We start from the raw sequence: 18,212 nt of genomic DNA, 5'->3' as shown, positions 1-18,212 counted from the left end.
TTAGATCCTGATCTTGATTTTCCTGATGAACACCACAACCCAAATTCAAACAGGTTTGAAGTCACAAACTACTAAACAGGTCGGCTCCATTTCAGTATCTTAGGAACAAGGCAGTGAATAACTGAATAAGTTGCAAGGTGTTCCCGACATATGTTAAGACATAAGAAAAAAAAATGAGGGTATTCATCTTAGAAATGACAAGCTGACCTGTCTAAGTCTCTGGCACCGCAGGATACTGATTGCCCAAACCGTAACTTAGAATACTACTCGTAGAATGGTAGCAGGAAACCCAACATCAAGCAATAGAAAAAGGCTGCCAATCGTAAACCACCAAGTGTTAATGGCAACTTCTTACCATAGGATGCTAATTGCTAACAGAATGTTTCCAAGATGGTTATTTATTTCACTTACTGAAAACATAGCAGAAGTATTGTCAGTGTGTCTCAAGAATAAGATATCCTTCAATTGAGCATGAAGAGGCATACATGATGTTCCATATTAAAGAGAGCCCTGTTGATTTAACTAGCAACAATATAAATACATCTCATCTGTAGTTACTCCCAAAATGAGTGGCAAAAGGCAGCAGTGCAGGCATTCGCGGCAAAATAATCCTCATATTCATTTCAGCTACCATGATATTTGTGCCACTGCAAGGACCCTTGGATCACGCAAGTCAAATCCAATAGCAGGAACAGTCCAGCCACCACCAGACATCATAATGAACTGTGATGTGATGAGGAGCAGTTAGATGAAAATATATTACAAAAGAAAAATATCAGAAAATATGTAACAGAACAGCTTAAGATGCTTAAAATAGTACTCTAGCATCCAAGTTATGTACGAAAACAAGCATTATGCCCTACCTCATATCAATAGTAGATTAGTAGTTTCATCAGGATGTGCTCCGGGAGGTGCAGTGTACCCATATTCATAAGGCTGCAGACATGTATTTTTCAATCAATTCAGCAATTGTCATATGTGAAAATAGGATCACAATTCTTTGTTTATGCATAAAATCACCTCATGACATGTCACATGTTACATCTCCTTTCTCATTGCAGCATCGTTGTACACAAGCCCGATGGACACACTGCATAGCACAAAACAAAAGCGTTTTAGAAGAGTATCTGTGGAAAACAATCTTAAAAATAATCACATAAAAATGCATGAGCCTCATGCACAGTGCATAAGGAACGCAATTTCAAATATTTCTTTTTCCAAAACAAATCTGGGAAGCATGAAAAAAAGGAATCAACTCGAAATTTAAACCTATTCAGATGGAAGAAATAACAGGTGTACCCAATTTGCTAGGAGGTGATTGACATATCCGATTAACACTGGTACTTGTTGTTCAATCTAATCTGCATACCTGCTAGTTAAATATTTGCAGTTAGTCATATCATTAGCTTTATCCCATGGAGTATTGCCCATAACTGGAGATAAGGTTTTATAATAATAGGATATTTGTATTTAGGTTTATAATAGGATATTTGTGTTTTTTGCGTTGGCATGTTTGAAATATGCTCACGACATATCATCAAATTAACCTTCTCTTCTAAGAAAAATATATTTTTACGACTTGGCTCGTGGCTACTTGCAAAATGCAATAACGGCATATTGCTGTTGGGATGAAAGAATATAATATCTTGGCACGTTGAAATGTCACACATTCATTCAGCAACAGGCATTTTTTTGCCAGGTAGTAAAATTATTAAGTTGTACACATATTGCTGGCCAAATGCCTTACATAAGAATCATCTTATGCCCCTAGATATTACCTGTGATACTTTCCAATATATAAGATTAGTATTCAAAGTATTTTGTTGAAACTGAGGCCAAATCAATCTATGTTAAATTGACATTTACCAATAGTCAATGTCGAGTAGAACTGACATGTTTTATATGTCCAATGCACAAAATAAATAAAGACAAGAAAGAGAAGAACCCCCCCCCCCCCCCAAAAAAAAAGGCAAAACAGAGTTCCACAAGACCCACATCAAGTACATATTAATGCCAAAACAGAACTAGCTATTGGAGAGAAAAAAAAAACACAGAAGTGCAGCCTCTACATAGCAAAATCAACCAGAATGGAATGTGGCACCAACCTGAACAGCTTGCTCGGAATACGTTGTCCTCAAATGTCAGCATCAGCAAGCAAAATTTTGTCGACAGGTTCCCATTTTCTCATGATGGTGTTCAGCTCATGAAGAATCCTGGACGCACCGTCAAATCCAGGGCAAGAATCATCCCCGGAGATGAACCGCTGAATCTGCCCACCAATCTCAACGCAGCTCTCCCCTGCCATCTTCTTCATCCCCCCTTCCCTCATCACCCTCCTCGCCATGGCCGCCTTATCCCATGACCCAATGTCAGAGTATATATTTGCAACCATCACGTAATTCCCGCTTCTTCGGGGTTCCAGCTCCAGCAGCCTCTTCTGCACCTTGTCAACAATGTATATGCAGTCCATGGAGCTGTGAAGCTGGCAGGCGCTCAGCAATGTCCTCCAGACAACCGCGTCAGGCTTGACCGGCATGTCCATAACAAAGTCATAAGCTTCCTGGAGGTGGCCACTGCGTCCTAGGACATCCACCATGGCACTGTAGTGTGTCATCATCGGCTTGATTCCATAGACATGCTGCATTTCATGGAAGAATTGGCGGCCCTCGTCAACCAGCCCAGCATGACTGCATGCACAAAGCAGCCCAAGGAACGTGACATAGTTGGGCATGACAGATGCATCCTTCATCTTATAAAACAGCTCTAGCGCCTCCTGTGCCATCCCATTCTGCGAAAACCCCACGATCATCGCACTCCATGTCCAGACGTTTTTTGCTGTCATCCTCCCAAACAAGCGTGATGCATAACTTACTGCGCCGCACTTGGCATACATATTCACCGCCGCTGTGTCAAGCTGAAGCGTCATGTCCAGCCTCCGGGCAACGACCAGCCCATGCGCCCACTTGCCAAGCGCCAAGTTCCCCAGCTCGGCAGCAGCGGAGAGCATGACCACGAACGTTGTGTGGTCAGGCTCGAACCCAGCCTCTACCATCTCCGTAAACATCCTGGCGCACCGGTCGTGGCAGTCGTTGTCCACGCAGGCGGTGAGCGCGGTGTTCCACGACACCACAGTCCGGCGTGTCATTTCGTCGAACAACTGCATGGCGCGCCCGAGGTGGCCGCAGGCAGAATACGCGGCCATGAGGGCGTTCGGTACGTACACCACGGCGCGCGCGAGGCCGCTCTTGATGGCCTCCACGTGGGTGCAAGCGACGAGCGGGAGGGAGCCCGGCGCGAGACGCGCGAGGGCCTTGAGGACGTGCGGGAGCGTGTGCGCGTCGGGGCGCAGGCCGCCGCGGCGGAGGCGGACGAAGAGGCAGGCCCCGGCGGATGGGTCGGTCGAGGAGGCGAGCGGGGGCAGGAGGAGGTTGAAGAGGTCCAGCGGCGGGGATGGTAGGGAGAGGAGGAGCCGGTGAGCGAAGGGGAGGTGGAGGTGCGGGGAGGGCAGCGAAACGATGCGGCGGAGGAGGGCGGGACAGAGGGAGTCGACGCGGCCGGAGGCGAGGAGGTGGCCGTGGATCTGCCTGAGGTGCCGGACGGTGGTCGCGGCAGCGATGAGGGCGCGGACGGCGGCCGGGCGCGTGGCCATGCCACGGAGCGCGCCCTCCTGCCCCGCGCAAGGACAGCGCAGCGCCCTGCTTGCTTCTCACGGTCTCGCCTGCCAATGTCGCCGCGGCGCCAAGCATTGGCCTCTGGATCGATCAAGTGGTGTGCAGCAGCATGCCTCTGCTGCTCTTGTCGTCTCCGCGACGCCGCCGTCCGCCGCGAACGCGAGCGGCGGATCGAGAGCGTGCGCGGCGGCGCGCGGGGTTGGGATGGGATGAACGGATCGCCGGGCAACGGGCTTGAAAGGTAGCGCCAATTAGGGGCGGTAATGGGCCCAGTGGCCTCCTCACAATCCAATATGGTTCTTAAAATTTTTAGTTCAAAAATACATATGTTTAGAGTTCGACTTTTTTAAGACCCGATTCTTAGATTTTCTAATTCAAAATGTTGGGCCCTTTACCACCCCTACCGCCAATTGGGCTCGAATCAGCCCACACGACTCATATGCCACAGCGATTGGCCGCCGGCTCCAGCCTACACGTATTTTCAATATTAACTTCTTGAACAGGAAGCTATTTCCTTCCATACATATTTTTCACTAACTGCAATATCACTCAGTGAATAGCTAATACTAAATGAAGTGTTCGAGAAAAAAAATTGAAACCCATTCAATTTCAGTTCAACAAATGATTCACACACCGTTTCAAAAAAATCCCAATCAAAGAAAATATATACTGCTACTTTGTAAAGAAGTTTGCTTCATATAATATTACTAGCTAGTATATCCGAAATAAGAGGGCTATTGGCACCCTACAGTGCGCCATTATTCCAGCATTCAATGTGGTTTGGTTGTATATTATGTGCAGGGTTGATGATCCACCCAAATTGGTACTTCATCCATCCTAAAATATAAGAGACCCGTTATCTTACGTCAAACTACTTTTAGTTTATCAAATTTATAGAGAAGAATTATAACATTTACCACATCAAAAAATAAACTACAAAAATATACTTTCCAACATTTGGCATCATAAATATTATTGTTCTTTTCTATAAACTTTATCAAATTGAAAATAACACTCACGTCACGTGTATGCTCACGTCCATTTCCATGTTAGTTTTGGCCTTAATTGAACCTGAATCGACTTCAAGTTGCCATGGTGTATGCTCACGTGGGCTTCCCTTGTAACTATGGAGGGAAAAGTCTCTATAGTCACCATTCACATGTCCACACTATATTTCGGTTATGCTGATTCTCGTATGCAATTTTCTTTGCTCTGTGATGTTATCTTGTAATATGAACTGTGGCGCATGACAATTGATCGAGGTGTTCTGGTAGGCTGATAAGTTTCACAAGAAGAGTCATCATTTTAGGAGCTCCAACTCCAAGGGACCAAGTCACAGCTCACAATGAAAAATGTGGCCTCGTGTTGTGTCAGTTACTTTGCCGGTATATCTTGTTGGCGGGATAAACATTTTGGTCCCTAAAATTTAGTTCAATTTTATTCCTCCTGTTCGAGGACGAAACAAACTCCATACAATGGGGCTATTCCACCTACCCTGTTCGTATTTCAGCAGTCATAGATGTTGTCGGAATCATGGAAATGGGGGTATTCCCTCTATCTTTTTTTATATTTCCAGCATTCAGTACTGGTTTGCATCGAGTAGTTGAAAGTGTGGGTGGGCAACTCTTTCACTTGGGCCCCGATAAATAAAATTTATATGGAGTTTGTTTTCCTTGCAGTTTGAAGAAATGTTAAAGCAGCAATCTGTTTCATGTGGGCTGTAGTCTTTGTGCGGTTAACGCAGTTGGGGCTGGAGAAAACAGTGAAAAGCCTCTCTGTCACTAGAACATACTCCCTCTGTTCCAAATTATAAGACATCCCAAGAATCTTAGAGAGTCAAAACAATCTCAAGTTTGATCAAGATTATAGAGAGAAATATAAAAATTTATGATATCAAATTGATGTACTATAGAAATATATCTATACTATAAGGATCCATGACAATTGAAATATTTCTCACCAAGTTTAGTCTCCATATCCACTCACAAACTCCATTTTTAGATCCACTTGGAAGCACCAAATGTTTGACAAGGAGATGGCAGGCCGAAAACGTCCCCCACCCCGTTCATTCACGCGGACGCGCCGCCCTCCGCGAGTTTTTTTTTACCACCCCATTCTGTACCCTCCCCCATACCTGCTCGCCCATTGGTCCTCTAGCGTGATTTCGTGCCATATCGCCGCGCCCGGCCTTCCATATCGTGGCATCCGGCAGTACGCTCCTCCCCCACCCCACCCCCGCCACCGACGCTCCCTCCCTCTCATTCTCTCTCTCCACCTCCTCCCGGCGGCTCCACGCCGCGCCGCCCCCTCCTTCCTCCTCCCTCCGCCGCACCCTCTGCTCCTCCTTCCCCGCCGATTGTGTCAAATCATATAAAGTTGATTCCAACTTTTTCTCTTTTGTTTGAAGATGGTCAAAAGGTTCTGAAGCACAACTTTGATACCAAGATTACCTCAACGATTAATTCCTCCAACTGTAAGGTTCCGGGGGTTGCCATATTGGTCTGTTTGCAATCTCGATTTGCAATGTCGAGTGAGTATCAACCTGGTGCTGATTCTCTCTCTCTCTCTCTCTCTCTCTCTCTCTCTCTCTCTCTCCCCCTCCCTCCCTCCCTCCCTCCCTCCCTCCCTCCCTCTCTCTCTCTCTCTCTCTCTCTCTCTCTCTCTCGTGGGGAATTGACTTAGCTGATTATGGGATGACATAAGCCTGCCTTCCTTTTAAATGTTCTAACATTTCTCATTACCTTGAATTTGCAGGGGGCGTTCAACTGAACAATTTGAAGAGCATGCCCGTCAAGTAGATGTGCTTCCTGGTAATTTTCACATTGCTCGTTTTCTTCTGCTGAAACAGTTGGTAGTAGATGCTTAGTGTTGATCATAGTTAATTCCATTCATGTGATGTCTACCTGCAATTGTTGGATAGAGCACTCCCCTTCTCCTTTTGCCTAGATATGGTGCAATCATTTCATGATTTGTTGTCTGCATGACTATGGCACAGAACACTTCTATCTCAGAGAAACTGATATTGCTTGCTACTCATTACATGTGTTTTCTAGGATTTTTATTTTATCCCTTCAATTCTTATATTGTGATTTTACAATAGAGTTACAAAGGACCTATCTTTTTTTGTATAATGCAACTGCATAACTAAAGAACTTCAAGAATTAAATGATCACAACATAGAAATAATCGTGAAAATTACTGTGAGATATTCTAATGCATATTCTCAAAAGGAACACTCTTTGTTTTCTGACAGTGGGCATTGCTCTGTAGTATGTTATTGAAGTAAGAAAGCTTTGTAACCTGAGGTGTCCAATTTAACAGGAAGATGCAATGACACGGTCTGCATAGACATTCCAGTTGCCACTGAACTTGCTGCACCTTTGGCCGAGAATTGTATCTGGCGACAGGTGAGAGGATCTGGTGCTGAGATTTCAGGTTCTGATGGACCAGCCACGGCAACGGAAAAGGTAAAAAGCACTGCCATCTCGGGCATCGTGATTTTTCCTAATAGCTTAAGTGGGCTGATAATTATTTTTTGTTCTATATTTGTGGAAGATTACTTATTTTGTCTTCTACTAAGGAAGTAAGGATAAAAGTGCAGTCAGAGGGGAAAAAGTAAGCCTTTATTATTTAAAAAAAAGGAATGTTTAGAGTAGTATTGAGAGAAGTACATCATATCCTAAACTACCAAGAGGGAAAAAAGTAAGCCTTTATTATTTGAATTTCAAAAAAAAAAGAATACTTAGAGTAGTATTGAGATAAGTACATCATATCCTAAACTACCAATCATTTATTCTAGGCTTGCTTTTTTTTTCTAGCAATGGTATTAGAATATATTGTTTCCCCTTGACATGACCATAAAACAATTTCTTGTTTTCCATTGGCATCGATAACATAAATATAGTGAAACTCTGCCAATATATGTAATAGAAAGGAATATAATTTACAAGGTGAAGAATTCTACACAATGTACCCATTCAATTGCCCAGTGCCCGTGCCATCTGATTGTTTTCTTCTCAGGTTAGTGGATATGCCTACAAGTCAACTAGCATCAAAGATGGTGTAAATCAGTTTAATCTCCAGCAGGAACATGATGAAGGAAGCGGTATAGCTTGTTTTCAGGCATTGGTTGACTTTCTATGCTCCCTTATGAGCAGCAATGATGATGGAACAATAATTGGTGCAAAGCAAAAGCTCAGTCGACAACCTGAAGAATCATATCTTAAATTTGTGATGCTTTATGCGAAAAAATATTTTCAGAGGTACTATACCTTGACATTTTGTTTTGCTGAAAGGATATGCTATAGCTACTTATGAGTTTTTGTTCATTACCTGTACGTTGTGATGCTTTATGCGAAAAAATATTTTCAGAGGTACTATACCTTGACATTTTGTTTTGCTGAAAGGATATGCTATAGCTACTTATGAGTTTTTGTTCATTACCTGTACGTTGTAGGTCACTCGGGATGCTTATATTGTTGTCCTGGCTGGTGGAACCCTCCAACCTATTGAAGAAACTACGCTACGCTTGTGTCCAAGCTTACCACCAGCTGATATAAAATTCTTTACATGAAACCATATTGTTCCTCCTGAGTATTCTTCCAATAGCTGTTACACATGGACCCTCAGTCATGACATTTGATTTCAGCTACAATTCAAGGAGCTCTCATTCCATAGTTTGCACTTTCTATCTCATATATAACATCCCCTAGCCCATTAGCTTTTGCCACTCTATCATACATTGTGAAATATGAATTACATAAATTTATTTTGCAGAGCATCTTCTTTCCAATTGCTGCTCTAAATTATTTTTTTATAACTGAAACCTAATTGTAGGATATTTAGGATATTAGCTTTGCCTGGTAGAGAAGGATTTGATAGGATGTTTATTTTTCCTGGTAGGGAAAGATTGACATTGTCATCTTTTTGGGGCCTCTAATAATGTAGTTACAACATGATATTTGCTATTTAAGTTAGAGTACATATATGTGATGTTATGCCAAAGTCAAATGATGTTGTTAATCACCAGTGCTTTTACTTCCTGTTGCTGATGTGTTGTCAGAATATAGAGCACTATGTAAAGCTATTTTTGTAGAGTTATTTTCTTTTTGAGACTTATGTAGAGTGATGCTTAGGTTCTTGTTTTTTTTTTGTTTGTTTTTCAGGATGTATGGGCTCTAGGGAGCTGACAATTACTCGAGGTGCTACGTTCTTGTGCTTGGGTATGGTGAGTTATTCCCTTTTTTTGGTTATGAATATTTAATGGTAGAAATTGATGTTAGATGGAATCATTCAAACCATGCAGAAATTAAAGTTTCTTCAGATTGGGCCAATTGATTCTGTCAACATTGAGATTGAGACTGGCAACTGGATGAGACCATCACCAATGTGTTTGAAGGGTGAATCACTATTTTACTTTTTACTTCCTGCATGTGAATTAATCTTAATGTATTCTTATCTCTAGGCTGAGGACACTAGACAGGGCAGATGCACTTCTGTTTGTTGTTTTAAAGAAGTTCATGCTTGAAAGTTTGAGAAGGATGGAAATTCCATGGTAAGATGTTTATGCTTATGCCATTGTCGCAGTGAGAGGCCATGAATGCATTTCTCTGCAGTAGTGGTGTTTCTGAATGGTTGAGGCTTGAGAGCAAATGTTGCATTACAATATTGAAGTGTAGGTACTGGATGAATAGTTTATTTTTTTCACTTGTATATGGTTTCTATACCGGTCAATGATTTAGAGTTTGAAATTTGATAGTGTCATCACAAGATTTACTTAGATTTTTTTGACACTGTTGTGTAGGCAGGCATGCTGTGTGGGACTCTGCTCATTTTGCTCACAGTCACTTGGAAGGCTGAAGTGGACTACTCACGACTAAACTGAACTTTATAGGAAACATTTGATCTGAAAGCTTTTATTTGAATACTGCATTCCTTTTTTCCTTCTTAGAACTAATGGCTGACTAATGGATTTTTTTTTGTTTTTGTTGCATTCATTCAAATAACAATCATATTTTCATATAGATCACTTTGCTGTTTAGCCACAGAACATGTTTAGGTAGCTGCAGCTGGTTCCAGGGCCCATAGCTGGAGTCGCGACCGTCGTTGATGCAGCAAGGATAGGTGCCCTACGCCGGCTGCTGGGCTGCGGCAGCGCGAAATAGTGGAGTTTAACTTGCTTGATGAATTCCGGTAGTAATGTGTATCGATAAAAGTTTGTTGAATTCATCTTAGTTTGGTATACCAGTGATGATTTCCCTTTCTTCCCTATTTTGAAATAGGTTCGTGATGTTTAGATCATTTTTCTTATGATGATGTTTGGCTTAGGGGTAGCAGATGGATGGAGGTAGCATCGCAGTACATGTGCGCACTGGGAGGGGCCTACAGTCCACGCCACCTCCGCGGACACATTAATTTACCTATTTTCATAATTATATACTTTTTTATATTTTAGATATTGTCTATTTTTACAACAACCTTATTGTTTGTTTTCACCATATATAGTTTCTTAAAAATGCCTGTTGCAACTAAGATTTAGGGTAATTATTTTTTTCGCAATATTGTTCTTTAAACACGTGTGTGCCGCACTGTCCTTCTTTAAGGTTTTTCACAACATTTTTAAACACTGCATTTTAAGGTAGCCATGATTTGGGAAATGATAAATTGATGTAGAAACAATATTGCTGCTTGTCCTCTTTAAGTTTTCACGATTTTATCAGAACAATGTAATTTGAAAAGAAAAGTTACTTCTACAAAATGAATAGTAAGTACTGTCTAACTCTAATTTGTTGAAGATGATATGGTTCCATATATGTTGGTTCTCTCGTCTGAAACTTATTTGCACAGCCATCCATTGGTCACAAATGATTAAGTGTTTTTGCAATTGACTTTGTGATTTGTAAGTGTTTCCTTTTTGAGAAAGACATGTGCTTAATGGTAATTTCGACTCAGCTAGAGCTTGAAGATGGTGTTTTGTGGAAAATCTGTGCAGGATTTAGTGGTGGGGTATATGGCCGTGCCAAAATAGAAATGAAAGGTCCATCCTAGGAAAGCAATTTTGCATTAGCTTTCTGATTCGTAGACCTCCTTGGTTTTCTTTCAGTTGTAGTGTTGACACGGCAAATCAACTAATTGAGCACACTGACCATGAGGGGCTCACGGCTGAGGTCTTGGGCTGGAGCAGAAAATATCGTCTTGGAACAAATGGCTTGTCTAGCATTGTACCCAGCACCAAGAGCCTCAACATGGAGATTCTGTCCCTCGACCCTCAACATGCTCTGATTATAAGTCTAGAAAATTTGGAGATTCTATTTTGCTTGCAGATGCAGTGTTTATAGCACACGGTTGTCGTGTCGCTTGTTAATGCACAAGTTCTATACATACAAGGAATATTCATGATGATCTGGTTGTTTCTAGATTGTAGCATTAAGTAGTCTAAGTTGTTACTTGACATAAAAGTTGATGAACATGGTGACAAGAGAATATGTTGAATTTTTTTATTTTCTAATAATGTTCATAGAGATCCTGATTAGGCATCGATTTGAAGGAAATTGTGGGTTTTCAAAGAAAATGAAAGAAATCATATTATTGTTTGTAGAGCGATATTGCTTGTAGAGCGATGTGAAATCAAATAAATCATATTATTGTTTGTAGAGCGATATTGCTTGTAGAGCGATGTGAAATCAAATAAATCATATTATGGCCTTGTTTGTTTTCGCTTAGCTTATAATCTAAGTGTGACCGAGAGAAGCGAAGATTTTCTCGCTTCTCGATTCTCGCTTCTCGATTCTCGCTTCTCGTAGTTCAAATCTCTGAAGCAGATTACCACAAAAGTGAAAATAATCGAGGCGTTTGGTGGGATTCTTGCTTATTTTCACCGATAACCCGATTATAATCAGAAACAAACAGGGCCTATAGTTTGTCTAACTGAGCGGTGCATGTGCAAGTCGGTAGCAAACGCATGGGCATTAACATTTGCACTTCTACCTCGCCATCGGTGCCCTGTCCTGGTCGGCAGCACCGGTTGTCCTGGACGTTGTCATCCTTGCCACTGGTTGTATCGAGGTGCACCGGTTCCCCAAACCTTGAACCCTCATCTCTGAACCCCGTAGCGCATAGGTCTGATTGCTTGTTTGGTTTAATTCGGGTGTGTGTAGTGCACTCAAATGACGATCCACGGAGTCATGTCTTCTTTCTTTCTCCCTTGCCGTGCATCGATTTGATTGGCTCCAAATACTCATGTAAACTCCCTTTGGTTTATTCCATTGTGCAACAAATGAGGCTTTCAGCAGTAGTTCAATGCAATCTAATCATTTTTAAATAATTTTACGCTGGCCCGGGTGCTAGACTGAAAAATATGAGTATTTTTTTTTATGATTTTATCCTTTCTCTGCTTGGCCCCTGCTCTTACCTGGCCCCTGCTCTTACCTGATCAAATTGCGATATAATTTTTCATAACTCTAAGCGGTGGTATGAATTCGATTGTTAGTTTATATTAGATTAGATTGGATTGCTATGAAATTAATAAATAGTTTTAATTTTTTAGTAGGTGTTCGATACAATTCAATTATTTCTTAATTATTGTTCTTTAAAACATGTGCCGCAGGCACGTGCACCCTACAAGTAACTAATAAAAAATCTAATTGTACTTAGTTTATATAATAAATATCATTACTCTATTATATAAATTTGGTCAAATATAAAATTTTTTGACTCTTCAAGATTGTTAGAATGTCTTATAATTTGGAACGGAGGGAGTATTAGCGTAAACATTTCTGACATCCACAGATACAGGATTCTCTGAGCTGGACAGGATTGTCGTGCAAATATTTCTACATCGACAGGATTAGTATTCGTCAGTACATAATCTTACGGAGCCGTAAGCCATATATTGAGACCACATCAAACATACGCCTCAGAAAGCGCCATTTTTCAAACTTTGACAATTAGGGCAATCAGGCCCCAGATATCTCTGTTAAGTTATATATATACACCCCGTTACTTCCCAGCCGACATGCAAAACGCACTAGTGAAATCCAAAGCACGAACATGCATCTTTGCACTCGGTACACTGATATGCAATGAAACTTCAGGTGGAAATTATCTGGTTCTGCACTAGATTGCAGCCACGATAATTGAATCCTTGGGGGATCTGGTGCAAATAATCTGCAGTTGCAGCGACCATTGCCACAGCCAGGCACTCCTGGATAGATATCATTAAGGGTGTGGTGGTTCATGCTGAGGTGTGGCCGGGGAGTCTGGTGCGATGGTGAAATGCACTCCCCTCCCTTGCCCCGACTGCAGGATGAATGCCACCTCCGTTGCAGCTAGAGCAGCTGCCTCCTGAGCACAGACACACAATGAAATTAGGGATTTACGAAGGCCCTAGAGCAACACTAGATGTCATAAGTAACCAAATAATGGTAACGAGGAGGCATGACAGACAAAGTCTGTGCAGATTTTCATTATAAAACTGAATTTTTGTCAAATCTGTTTCCAACATATTCGATTGCACAGGTCACAAGCCAAACACAAGTTTCAATCATGTTTAGGCTATTACTGAGAAGTAATCAAGAAAATAGATGGGTTGCATAGCTTAGTTCCTGATCATGAATTTGAAGACGAGTATGACTACTCAAAGTCAAAGTTTCAAACAACTCATTAACTAAAGGGTCAACTCAACTTCGATATATTTGGAGTATGGTGGCGAATGAGTTTCAAGGTGTTCAAAATATCTTAAAAAGAAAAAGAAGATGCAGATGTTCATATTAGAAATCGCATACTGGACCTGTCTCTGTCTGCGGCGCTGCAAGATACTAATTGCCCATGCCATAATGTAGAATGGTAGCAGGAAACCAGCAGCGCGCAATAGAAAAAGCTGTCAATTATGAACCATCATTACCAAGTGTGAATGGCAACATCTAAGCATAGGATGTTAACAGTATATTCTCAAGATGGTTCCTTCACTTACTGAAAATACCGCAGAAGTATCATCATCATCTTCGTCAGTTAGAGTCAGTGCATGCCTCAACAATAAGAGAGCCATTAACTGAACATAAAAGGGTAAATAGGATGTTATGTGTATATGAAAGCCATCCTGTTTTAACTAGCAACAACATAACAATCCTATTTTGTGGTAACTCACAACAAGAGCAGCAGAGCGGCAAAAGGCAGCAGTGCTAGCATTCGTGGCAGAATAATCATCATATTCAGCTTCCAGGATATGGTTTTGTGCCACTGCAAGGATTCTAGGATCACGCAAGTCAAATGCAGTACCAGTAATGGTCCAGCCGCCACTGTCAACCACAAAGAAATTAGAGGCGATGAAAAGAAGTTAGATGAAAATATACTGCAAAATTACATCAGAAAATGTGACAGAGCAACTTAAGCAGTTAAAAATACTCTAGCATCCATGTTATGAATGAAAACAAGCATTATGCCCTACCTTATATCAATGGTAGTTTCATCAGGATGAGCTCTGGGAGGTGCAGTGTACCCATGTTCGTAAGGCTGCAGACAGGTATTTTTTCCAACACAATTCAGGATAACTGTCATCTGTGAAAAATGAAATCACAATTCTTTGTTCATGGCATAAATCACCTCATGACATATTTCACATGATACATCTCCTTTCTCATTGCACCATCGCTGTACACAAGCCCGATGAGCATACTGCATAGCACAAACTAAAATATGTTAAAAGAGTATCTACAGAAAACACTCTAGATAACAATCACATAAAAATGCATGATAATGCACACATAAGAAACACAGTTTCAAATATTTTCTTTTCCGAAACAAATCTGGGAAGCATGACAAAAGGAATCAACTCGAAATCAAAACCTATTCAGCTAGATGAAAGAAAAGGTGTGCCCTATTTACTGAGAGGTGATTCAAAGATCAAATTAACACTTATTACTTCACACTTGGTCTATCCCGCATACTTGCTTGTTAAATACTTGCAAAAGTCAGTATCGTAAAAGTAGCTTTATCCCATGGAGTACTGCTCATAGCTCAAGATAAAGCTCTATTATAACAAAAAAATATATTTAGGTCGACGTTTGGGTATTTTCAGGTTGACTGTTTTAATAAGCCATCAACATATAATCAATTGCCATTTTCTTCTATAGAAACAAGTTTTTATTCCTTGGCTAGTGCCTGCTTGCAAAGTGCAATATTGGCATATTGCTGCCTGGATGACAGATTATAATATCTTGACGCATTGAAATGAAACACATTTCATTCAGCAATTGGCCATTTTCTCATATGGTAAACTTAAGAGATTGACAAAATGCCTTGAACTACAATCATCTTATGTGCCTAGATATTGCCTATCATACTTTTTTTAGTTCCTAGCTACAGTGTCAACTATATAAATCTATTTGGTATGAACCGAGACCTAACCAATCTATACAGTAGACATTTACCAATTGTCAATGCCAAGCAGAACTGTCATGTCTTAAATTCAATGCACAAATGAATAAAGATAGTAAAGAGAAGATCCAAACTAAGCCACGACAGAATACCAAAAGGCTTTGATCTACTACATATTAATGCCAACAGAACTATATCATTGAGGACATGATGGATAGTATAGCTGAGTGACTAACTGATTGTAGCTCTAGGCAGTAGAACTATGGTATATCATCTAGGCAGTAGAATGTTTTAGGTCTAGAGGACAGAATGGGAAACATGGTATGTGCGCCTCATTAGAGCTATGACATGGAGCAGCCCCAGGCTATGCTAGGGCCAGATTACTCGTTGGACTGTTTCAAGCAAACAATGACCATGGCACTGTTCACGGATGCCCTGGGATTAGGGTTGAGAAATGACATTAGATTGAATAGGTTCCTTAATCTAGAGATTGATTTCTTACGAGTAAGAAACTTCATCTATATAAGGATAAAGGGAACATATCTAGTGCAAACCACAACTTCGTGAAAACCCGTGCAAACCACGGCAAAAAAGTTGTCTAAATTCACAAAAAAAAATCACACATCTAGATGATATGATGATACACAACCTTGTAAAATATCTTGTCCAAACTCGACTTCATCTGTGAGATATAAAAAGAACAAATTTCAAGCCAGGAAGTTGTCCAGATGAGAAATTTGTTATTTTTATATCTCACAAACGAAGTTGAGTTTGGACAAGATATTTTACAAGGTTGTGTATCATCATATCATCTACATGTGTGATTTTTGTGGTGAATTTAGACGACTTTTTTGCCATGGTTTGCACGGGTTTTCACGAAGTTGTGGTTTGCACTAGATATGTTCCCAAGGATAAATTCCTATCTCCCATGTCACACTGCTTTGGTACAGGGCCATAAAAACTATATCCATGACAAAACATTTGACACCTTAAATAATAAGTAGATATGGAGTATAACTATATATATCCATAATAATCTGAAGAAGAAGAGGAGTGGAGTAATGTGAACCTTTAGACTGCCAGTGCAAGCGCATGGACTCTCTAGATTTTTAATACTATCCTCCTCCTGACAAATGCGACACTCCACCATCTGTAGAAGAGGTTCTTCTTCTGAAACCATGCTTTGTCCCATTGCTAAAATGGCATGAGCCATGGAGGGTGGGTGTTCAATGGTTCCCCTAGATGATGTGTTCTTTAATGCCCTAGTGACCTCATTGGGCTCAGGGATGCTTAGGTCATCAACGTTGAGCAATAGATGATCCTTCATTGTTGCAAACAACTAATAAACCTTCCAGTAAAAGAATTCTTGTAGATATGCTATTACATCAGCACAAAGCTCATAATATATTTGCTAGACCAAGCTTATTGTCCCACTGAAAAAGGAAAGAGAAAAGAACAAGTCAGCCGATGCGATAATTAATTAGAAACAGATATAGAATAACTGAAGCAGCTGATGAAACCTATCTAACCTCGCAAAATGAGGCACCCGAGTCCTTGGTGAAAGATAAAAGAGGCACCAATGCTCTGAGCTCCACCTTATCTGCCCAATATATTATATATCACAAAACAATTTCATAAACTTTTTTTCTTGAACACTGAAGGCATTTGAACTCTAAAACAGCAGGGATGAGACATGTCCAATGGATATGAATAAAGAATTTTTTTCTCAAAACACAGAAACAGTAGTGTTCCTCCCACGAAACAATTATGCATTTTCTTTGCAAATGAAACAATTACACAAACAGTGCCAATTTATCATCTGAGATGTCCCTCACAATTGCGTCCACAGCTCCACAAATTGGTAATAAACAGAAGGAACAGATACTGCAATAATAAATTTTATCCGAAATGCACATTCGTAAGTTTGATAATTTGCCTGTCCTAATAGCTCAAGATAAAATTCCCAATACAAGCTACCAACAGGAAAAACTGAATAATACTGCAAGTGCAACACAAGTAACGTCTGCCAACAAAAAAAAAATTAATCAGCCTAAAACCTGGCAGGCAGGGGCGGAACCAGTATAGGACATGGGTGTGCCCAATAATTTTTGCAAATCCGAAGTCAGTTGGCATAATACACGTAAAATTCTGTGATTGGGTCAAATCCGAACACAGATAGCTTAGGTTAGGGCTCGCGTGCTCGGTTTCGCACAGCAGGGACGGAAGAGAAGGGGAGGGCATACCTGGTGGGTGCTCGTCGCCGGCGAAGGGACCGACGAAGACCCGGTGAAGGACGGCGCTGCTCTGTCGCCGCCAGGAAAAGGAAGGCCACGGGAGAGAGCGGTGCGAATGGGCGAAAGTAAAAGGAGGGGCGAACGCAACAGGCGGCGACGCGCTAGGGAGCTTTCTCCAACCATTCCCCCAATCCAACTCCCCCCAAACATACTATTTACTATATTTTACTACCTCCCTCCAAAAAATTCCTCCCCCTATAACTCCTTCTCTCCAAGCATTCCCCCCATATCTATTCCCCTTATATACTATCACTCATTAACTAACTATTTATTTAACGTTTTTGAATTTAAAAAAAACATACAATATTTATACTGTCATAATACACATTATTATCGTGTTACGGGGCTCAAACGAGATTAATATCGTAAAGAAACAGTGTGATTAGAGATATAGGGGGAGTTTCAACTCCCCCCATACGTGGGGGGAGTTTCAACTCCCCCCAATATACAGGGGAGCCATGGGGGGAGCCGTTGGAGGGCTTCCTCCCCCCAAAGCTCCCCGTACGTGCGGGGGAGGGAGCCTTACAGGGCACCGTTGGACATCGCCTTATGGCCGATTTTCTTTTCCTTTTTCATAATCACTTTTCTCAATTACATAATAATCCAGCTGTAAACTAAAACAAGAGGCCAGATTATAACAATTCACATGCCAGACTATTTTAATCCAATATAAGATGTCATTGCCAGCTTATATCGATAATAAGCTGAACTGTAACAAAGAGGATAGGCTAGTCTGAATATTTGTTTCATTAATATTTTTTAAAATTACACAGCACAACGCACGCATATTCACACCCCCTATGAACACACGTACGCAACACACGCACACCCACAGGGGCGGATCCAGTAGGGGGCTGAGGGGGCTCCAGCCCCC

At 41.1% G+C, this 18,212-nt stretch overlaps 2 protein-coding genes and 1 long non-coding RNA gene across 17 annotated transcripts; 1 reads left to right on the top strand and 2 right to left on the bottom strand.

Annotated features, from left to right (window-relative positions):
• Positions 1–380: 380 nt before the first annotated feature.
• On the bottom strand, positions 381–3,906 carry LOC120679345 (pentatricopeptide repeat-containing protein At2g36730-like). 2 transcript variants are annotated; one of them, XM_039960921.1, is made up of 5 exons: positions 2,106–3,906; positions 1,300–1,369; positions 1,021–1,090; positions 864–936; positions 440–723 (listed from the first exon to the last, which is right to left on the bottom strand). In XM_039960921.1, the coding sequence occupies exon 1, from the start codon at positions 3,647–3,649 to the stop codon at positions 2,135–2,137; it is 1,515 nt and encodes a 504-aa protein (XP_039816855.1). In that variant the 5' UTR covers positions 3,650–3,906; the 3' UTR covers positions 440–723; positions 864–936; positions 1,021–1,090; positions 1,300–1,369; positions 2,106–2,134. The 2 variants fall into 2 exon arrangements, with proteins under 2 accessions (XP_039816851.1, XP_039816855.1); XM_039960917.1 differs by lacking the exon at positions 1,300–1,369 and having other exon boundaries at positions 381–723.
• A 1,906-nt stretch (positions 3,907–5,812) lies between these two features.
• On the top strand, positions 5,813–11,139 carry LOC120679313. Of its 13 annotated transcripts, none has more exons than XR_005677132.1 (7): positions 5,813–5,882; positions 6,079–6,216; positions 6,426–6,481; positions 6,993–7,138; positions 7,692–7,933; positions 8,128–8,893; positions 8,977–11,010. It is a non-coding gene; the product is annotated as an uncharacterized LOC120679313 (long non-coding RNA). The 13 variants fall into 13 exon arrangements; XR_005677127.1 differs by having other exon boundaries at positions 5,814–5,882; positions 6,079–6,201; XR_005677117.1 differs by lacking the exon at positions 5,813–5,882 and having other exon boundaries at positions 5,900–6,201; positions 8,977–9,863; positions 9,999–11,139.
• A 1,349-nt stretch (positions 11,140–12,488) lies between these two features.
• LOC120679302 lies at positions 12,489–17,444 on the bottom strand. Of its 2 annotated transcripts, XM_039960857.1 has the most exons (9): positions 17,288–17,444; positions 16,574–16,644; positions 16,114–16,477; positions 14,271–14,342; positions 14,116–14,180; positions 13,816–13,966; positions 13,642–13,719; positions 13,459–13,548; positions 12,489–13,013 (listed from the first exon to the last, which is right to left on the bottom strand). In XM_039960857.1, exons 3-9 carry the CDS (start codon positions 16,369–16,371, stop codon positions 12,888–12,890), a joined length of 840 nt encoding a protein of 279 aa, XP_039816791.1. In that variant the 5' UTR covers positions 16,372–16,477; positions 16,574–16,644; positions 17,288–17,444; the 3' UTR covers positions 12,489–12,887. The 2 variants fall into 2 exon arrangements, with proteins under 2 accessions (XP_039816791.1, XP_039816800.1); XM_039960866.1 differs by lacking the exon at positions 13,459–13,548.
• Between the last annotated feature and the right edge of the window lie 768 nt (positions 17,445–18,212).

Source organism: Panicum virgatum, chromosome 2K (assembly GCF_016808335.1).
Source record: "Panicum virgatum strain AP13 chromosome 2K, P.virgatum_v5, whole genome shotgun sequence".
Classification (NCBI taxonomy): domain Eukaryota; kingdom Viridiplantae; phylum Streptophyta; class Magnoliopsida; order Poales; family Poaceae; genus Panicum; species Panicum virgatum.
Note: the sequence above shows the minus strand (reverse complement) of the source record. Positions and strands in the feature narration are given on the sequence as shown.